The 8,163-nt window shown below is 39.9% G+C and overlaps 1 protein-coding gene across 1 annotated transcript in view; it reads left to right on the top strand.

Moving 5' to 3' along the window:
• Positions 1–704: 704 nt before the first annotated feature.
• The window catches only part of gab3 (GRB2 associated binding protein 3), a 20,528-nt gene continuing 13,069 nt past the window's right edge, over positions 705–8,163 (top strand). The window contains exon 1 of the mRNA XM_053617754.1: positions 705–1,168. Coding sequence (XP_053473729.1) covers positions 1,097–1,168 — 72 coding nt within the window. The 5' untranslated portion in view covers positions 705–1,096. The remainder of the gene's footprint in view (positions 1,169–8,163) is intronic.

Below are 8,163 nucleotides of genomic sequence, written 5' to 3'. Positions count from 1 at the left end.
CACATTTCCCTCAGTACACTGACACCATGGTTATGAGTGTTGTACTTGTTTACACGGGGAAAGTTGCTGGACTTCAGAGTCGGGTTACGCAGCTGCTGAGCTCAACCTTCCTGAGATTTTTCTTAAATAGGAGCAAGGCATCCGAGACATTTAATTGACGCACAAACATGGAAAAAAACAAAAACAAACCAAGTATAACACACACAATATTTCAACTTACACACACCGTACGTTTTGAGTTATACATTATAGTTTAGCTTAAAAAAGTCAAATGATTTAAACGCGATCTCGTTTTAACATTCCGCTGCGATTCACAAAGGTTTAAAGCTCATTCGTTAACCCTAATCCGTGTTTAAGTTGCGGTGCTACTGAGATAAACGCCATCTTTTGAAGTGAGAGTGTTTGACGATGTAATCGCGTCCGTGCTAAACTGGAGGCTGTAAATGTTCATTATTTGTTAGCAATATGAGCGTCTTAGCTGATTGACTACATTTGGTGTTAAGAAAGCCATGTAGAAATAAACACACACACACACCTTTAACTAATAAGAGTATCTCTCTCTCTCTCTCTCTCTCTCTCTCTCTCTCTCCTAGTAAACCATTAAAAACCCACTCACATCATTTTATACTCTGATTCTGTGTCTATCCCACACACACTCACACACACACACACACACACACACACACACACAAGGTCATGTGCTGTTTTGTCATTGGCCACCAAAAGGAGGGACCTCTCTCTCTCTCTCTCTCTCTCTCTCCCTCTCCAGACACACACACACGCACAGACTGCTTTCATGCAAATACATGTCCTCTCTCTTTCAGATTCACTTACAGGCACGCACGCAGACGCACTCACACACACTGACACGCTCGCTCTCACTTACACACACACACACACACACACATTCACACATACGCTCTCTCTCTCTGTGTGTGTGTGTGTGTGTGTGTGTGTGTGTGATCGATGTTGTTAGTTCCTTGTCTGGTCGCTGGAGGCTTGACATCAGATTAGCTCTGCATTCAGTGTGCGCACACACAGCCTCGCACACACACACACACACACACACACACACACACACACACCGGACACAGACATGAGCGCAGGGGACGTGGTGTGTACCGGATGGCTGGTTAAATCCCCACCGGAGAAAAAGCTCAAGAGATATGTGAGTAGAAAGACTTGTGTGTGTGTGTGTGTGTGTGTGTGTGTGTGTGTGAGGGAATGAGTGAGCATTAGAGTAGCAGGTGCTGCAGTATGAGAGCACATATGTGTGTGTGTGTGTGTGTGTGTGTGTGTACCGTCCTCTAAAAACGTACTCAGTTTCAGTGTAACATCACATACGTGTGTGTTAGTGTCATTAAGGTGATTAATAATAAGCGATGTTACGGAGTGTATTCATCAGTGCCGGTTAGAGACGGTGTTTCCCCTCCACACACCACTGAAATGCTGTTTTTCCTGCTGCTGTGACAGGAGGAAGCAGTGTGGTGTATGCTGAATTACTGTCATGTCAGAAATCCTGCTTGTTAAACCGTCAGGGTTCGATTCCAACACACGCTTACACACACACACACACACACACACACACGTCCCGAAACGCAAGACCTGGTGGTGGTGGTGTTCCGTCAGTTATCACGCACCCACACACGTTGTGTTAAACATCCACTCTGTGGGAAAATTCCTCTCATTTGTGAGTGTGTGTGTGTGTGTGTGTGTGTGTGTGTGTGTGTGTGTGTACACAACCAGTGCCCAGGCAGCATCATGAAGCTGACAGCTGAGGATTCGACATCATAATTTTCTACAGTATAACTCACAGGTTTATATGAGTATATTATCGTTGCTATAGTAACAGCTCGCTCGGCGGACGCTGTGTGTAATTGCGTATAGGTATATATACACAAGGTGAAGGTTTCTTCAAGCAAGGACCTGTTTATTTCTTTAACATTTACGGAAGGAGTCTCCGGTGTCAGAGGTCAAAGCTGTAAACTTTACGTTGTTGTTTTTTTTCCGCTGCATCTTCAGGACAGTGCGGTTTCGCGTTAACAAACAAACAAACAAACAAACAAACAAACAAACAACAAAAAGACAAGCTGCTGGTGAGGGAGTGAGGGTTTGTAGCTGCTATAACGTAAGTGAGAAGAGGAACGCACTCGTTTCACCCGAGCTCCAGAACATTACATGTAGCTATTAAACTTGAACTTTATTTATTTATTTATTTATTAAATAAGCATGACGTGTCGTTCTTTAATACATTTAACGTGTAAAAAAAACATTTACAAGTCGGAAAGTGTTAAAAACGAATAAAACACGTTGCAGACGAGCTGTTCCAGGAAAATAAACAACTCCGGTGTGGTAACAGTAACTCTGTCTCATCGCACCATCCTGTCACTGTATTTCATTGTAACACACACACACACACACACACACACACACACACACACACACACACTTGTGTCTCTGCATATGACCTGGCTACTTTTTGCTGCTGTTAATAGTTTAAGTTTGCTCAGAACTGTCCTCTGGTAGACCACAAGCCCCTTAGTGCTGTGTGTGTGTGTGTGAATTTGTGTGAAAGGGTGTGTGTGTATGTGTGTATGTGTGTGTGTGTGTGTGTGTTTGTGGGTGTGAGCTTTAGAGTAATCTAGAAACTCAAAAATCAGCACTATGCAACATATTGAGTTTTAGTACAAGTTCATCCTGCTAACAGTGAAATACTGTGTGTGTGTGTGTGTGTGTGTGTGTGTGTGTGTGTGTGTAAAGTGCTGACAGGGTGCAGGTTTGCCAGATCTGCATCCTCACTGGTCACCGAATCCAGTTTAATTCCGAAACCTCATACGGCGTTTCCACCATTTTCATTAGTTTTGGCGACGTGATCGTAAAATGCAGCTCCTTCCACACGAGACAGATCGCTCCAGCGCGGAACTGAAACGCCGAACACCGAAAACAGCGTCACAATACCGGTTCGTACAGAACTGCGCGGAGGCTTTTGGGGTTTTTTTTTTTATAATTGTTGCGGCCAAAAATGCTCGATTTTGGGGGGTTTTTTGCGGAATTTTGCGGTGAAATTCTTTTTTTTTTTTTGAAGAAAACGACTCGAATCTGCGAAATCGACATCGCACGAAATTGTTCTGCGTGTTGATGTTTGTTGGTAAACGAGACCTTTTAAGCTGTATTCGTATTGAGTCGTGTCACGTCTCGACCTGGACCTGCGCAAAATCCGCGGCCATTTTGAAAAATCTCAAGTTCCTCAGAATATCGCGGCGTTTCTTTGCTTTTGCGTCAATTTCTGCGATCGTAAAATCCTGAAGGGATTGAAAATATGAAGTTCAGCCATCTCGGGATTGTGGAGATGACGCAGTAATCATACATGAGCGTTTTCGATAAAAGTTGCGTTTTTTTCCCCAGAACCACACGACAAAAATATGAGAAACACAAAACCAGAAAAAACGATATGCGTTTACATTTATTTAGGTTAATATGTTAATATTTATAAGTGTACTTTTTAGGTTGGGTTTTCATGCCGCTCTGCGCGTTCCGTGTTCACGTTTCCACGGATTCACATTTACACATTGTTTTATATTTCCATGAAAAGTTAAAAAAAAAAAAAAAAAAGGTTGAGGTTTTAAATAATAATCTGTTTGACACATTTCTAGGTTGGGCTTTGATTCTAACTCTCGTTAGAAATATCATAAAATATCTAAATATCATTTCTAGATTTAAAATAAACATTCTGTGTTTTGATGTTAAAACACAAAAAATTCCGGATCTTGTTTTCAACTTAATAATAATAATAATAATAATAATAATAATAATAATATTATTATTATTTTAATTTTTTTCTCCATGTTGAGTTTTTATATTTCATGCATCTACAGTAGGTTAGGCTTTGACTAGTTTCAGTATTTCTACACACTACGAGCAAAAGTATGTGCACCCCTGACCATCGCACCCACACAGTATGTGGTTCTTCTCCACAAAGTCTGAAGCACACAGTTGTATAGAACATCTCTATACGCTGTAGCGTTATTTATAAGTTCCCATTCACTGGAACTCAGAGGCCCAAACACTGTTCCAGCATCACAACGCTCCTGTGCACAAAGCGAGCTCCATGAAGACGTGGCGTGTGAAGGTTGGAAGAAGGTAGAAGAAATTGAGTGTCTTGCACAGAGCCCTGACCTCAACCCCACTGAACACCTTTGGGATGAATTGGAACTGGAGTCTCCTCGCATCAACATCAGCGCCTCTACATCACCTCACCCTCACTAACGCTCTCGTAGCTGAACGAACACGCACACAAATCCCCAAAGCCATGCCCAGAAATCTAGTGGAAAGCCTTCACAGAAGAGTGGAGCGCATTATAGCAGCAAATCTGATGAAATGAGGTGTTCAAAAAGGACTCATGGGTGTCATGGTCGGGGGTGCACAAACTTTTGGCCATATAGTGTATTTAATTTACATCTGATGTATGACTCCAGTTCAGAAATCTATACACAAAAACTCACACACTTACAACCCGGTCGTAGAGTCGAAACCGCATGCAGTTTGTGTTTTTCTAGAATTTATCATCCATAATCTTTTATTTTGTTTATACCTTTGGGCTTAAATTCTACATCTGGGTTTAATCTTGACTCTAATTTCATTATTTCAGAATATAGTTTCTAGGTTACTCCTTCAACTTATTATTACTATTATTATTATTACTGTATCCGCACTAGCGATTGTAGCTACTGTATTAGTCTCTGTATTTCTAGATCAGACCTCGACGTCAGTGTGTGTATTATTCTAAGTTGGAATTTGTTTGTTGCTTTAGGTTTGTTTTTGTTTTGTTTTTTTTTAAACTACAGTTAACAGTTGTTTTTGTTTATTTCTGTATTTGTGTAGATTATGTTTAGTTTGTGCTTGAAGGAGGTTTGACACAAATTTGTACAGTCGGTATGTTTACATGGACAACAATATTCCGATATGAACCCGATTAAGACCATACTCGGATTAAGAACTAGCGTGTAAACAGAGATTATTGATGACCTTAAGTTACTAGCTAGCGCTCAACCTCGGGGTAATTAGCATCCAAGCATTAATGGAAGACAGTCAGTACGTTTACATGGACAACAATAATCCGATATTAAGACGATACTCAGAGATTATTGATGACCTTAATCCGATTAAAGTCATACTCAGAGTAAACACAAATGGAATGAAGGCGTGTGGAGTATTCCTGTTTTAGTCGCATTGTCGACGTGCGTTACAGACACGTACACACCTTAATCACACTATTAACGTCGTGTGGGAGTTTTCACCGCATTGTGTGACAGGACACGTACACACACGGCAACGCTCGACCGTTTTACGGCAAACAAGAGCGCACGTCTGCGTCCCAAACTGCGTACTTCCCTGCTGTATAGTAGGTGAAATACATGTATTTCAGTTAATATATAGTAGGTAAGTACGCAGTCTATTTGCACGTACAGCACGACAAATAATGAACCGCACTTGAAGCTTTTGTAAAATTAACACCCTAAACTGTATACAGTATCATAACGAAGACCAACTGTATGTCGATACGTGAAATTCTGGAGGGACGTCGGACGGCGTGGCGCGGGGACGTAATGACGTGTGCTGTTAATCCATCTACATTCTAGAACATGTAACACAGGAACATGACAGGAGTATTCTAAAAGCGACTCATGTAAACACCTTAATCACATTATTATCTTACTCAGAGTAAGCTCAATAATCAGATTACTGCTGTCCGTGTAAACGTCGTCATTGTGAATTTTCAGATCCGAGTTTCTGTAGTGCTGTATTACGCCGACTAGTTTGGACACGAGCTTGTGTTTGGGTTCGGGACTCGGACTCCGGTTTGTGTATAAAAACCTACGCAATTTATACAGTAATTTGTATACAACATAGAAACACTTTAACTAGACGTCAGAACTCAAGCGGTGAGCGTTATTCGACTGTTTTGTGTTCTGGTAAGCATGTCCGTGTTTAACCTCGTCTGTCTGGGTGCTGCGCAGGTCGCATGTGCACGCGCTGTTCCTCTTTTCTTTTCGTGCGTTTCTTTTGTGTTGAACTTCTGTTTTGCTGCCGTTACGATTTCTAAAGCATCGCTGTGCAACATTCGTGCGTTGTGAACAAACTGTTCCTTTTATTCCAAATTAATCTGAACTTGATTAGCCAAGCTGGTGTTGGTGTGTGTGTGTGTGTGTGTGGGTGTGCGTGTGTGTGTGTTTAACATTTATATGTGTGCATGTTATTGAGTCACGCATCTGTGCATTTCCAGGTGACCTTCAATGCGATTGTTGTGCAAAGACCTGTGTGTGAGGAATTCTACAGAATTGGCAAGACAGATTACAATAATTGTTTTGACTGAACAGAGACAGACTATTAAACACACACACACACACACAGACACACACACACACACACACCTCTTTTTTACTATGAGCATGGACTGAAAAAAAAAACAAGCAGACAAGAGGCTCAGCAGGTGTTTGCAGCAAATAAACACTCTCACTCTCACTCACACACACACACACACACACACACACATACACACACATACACACACTCTCACTCTCACTCACATAGAGTATTTTGGGTGCCATGGTTGAGGTATCGGCTGTTTAATTTTGAGAAAAGGAAGGCATAAGATGTATATTGTGAAAGTATTGACCCGTGTGTGTGTGTGTGTGTGTGTGTGTGTGTGTGTTTCTGTGAAAGTCAGGCTTGTTGCAAAACATGGGAAGTGCTCAGAGTGACAGGTGGTTGCGACCCAACAGGCAGAAATGTGTCAGAGACCAGGCAAACACAAATAAGTTGGCTGGTAGCAGGTTAATAATGTTATATCTACATTAGGGTGTGTGTGTGTGTGTGTGTGTGTGTATGTGTGTGTGTGTGTGTGTGTGTGTGTGTGGGATGATGACACACCAATTAAGCCTCTTGTAAAGATTACATTGTCAGTGAAGAGACCCATAATGCAGCATCTTTGCAAATGGATCGTTTGAGTCATCAGTGTGTTTGTGAGTGCGTGTGTGTGCGTGTGTTTGTGTGTGCGTGTGTGTGCGTGTGTGTGTGTGTGTGTGCGTAAAATACTTTATTTCCCACATCTGCTTTTATCCATTAGATAGTCTTTCTGCAGAATTCAGTAGAATTAGCTGTGTTAGCTTCACGTCAGCAAAAAATAATAACATCATCAGCTTTTAAATTGTTGAATGTTTACAGTTTTATTCGTGTAAACCGAGGACTCGTTGGATCTTTAGATCATTTTACCGAATTTTTTTAAACAATTTGTTTAGAGGGCATTATATGAAAATCGACGTGGAAATTCATAGCAAATTTATTACTTTTCATGATTTTTTAAAATTATTTGTAAGCAGTACACAAGGTGACATTAATTATGCATTATATATATAATATATAATGCATATATATATATAATATATAATGCATATATATATATATATATATATATATATATATATATATATAACATAATATTTCAATTTATTTCCAAATTTGGGTATAATTATAATGATATTTTAATGATTATGTTAATATATTGCAATATATTAACATATGTTCTATTGTTTACATATAAAGAAAATGTGTCCTTACACATGCCTGTGTTTAAATATTAATATTTATATAATATATTAAATGTTTTGCCTAATTGTAAAAAAAATTCTAAATGTCAAAAACGGAATCATAAGAGTTTATATAAAATTTGTTCCTCTTTGCTATCCAATAAAAATTACTATGTCGAAACATCATGTAATAACCTACACAGTGTTTTTTTTTATTTATTTATTTATTTATTCATTAGCAACATTTCTTGTCGCTGATGTTCAGCTCGATCTTTTACGTTCTTCATAATACAATTCTCTGTATGTAAACTGTAAACTGAGAACCTAACACGCCTAAATAAATAAAGTCGAGTCCAACATTAAAATTCCAACATTTCCCGCTGTTGATAAATATCCAGGGTTTACCTGCGTGTAAAAACTTTGTCTACGATCCACGAAACTGTCTGGAATCTCCTGCTGACGTATAATTTACTGCGTTTTCTGCAACACAATGCTAATTTCAGTCAGATATCATCTCCTCTGTGAGTTACTCGGTATCTTCTCTACTCCTCTCGGCCAATCAGAACCTGCCATTGCG

This window comes from Ictalurus furcatus, chromosome 28 (assembly GCF_023375685.1).
Source record: "Ictalurus furcatus strain D&B chromosome 28, Billie_1.0, whole genome shotgun sequence".
Taxonomy (NCBI): Eukaryota; Metazoa; Chordata; class Actinopteri; order Siluriformes; family Ictaluridae; genus Ictalurus; species Ictalurus furcatus.
The sequence above is the reverse complement of the archived record's forward strand: the minus strand, read 5'-3'. Positions and strand labels throughout refer to the sequence as shown.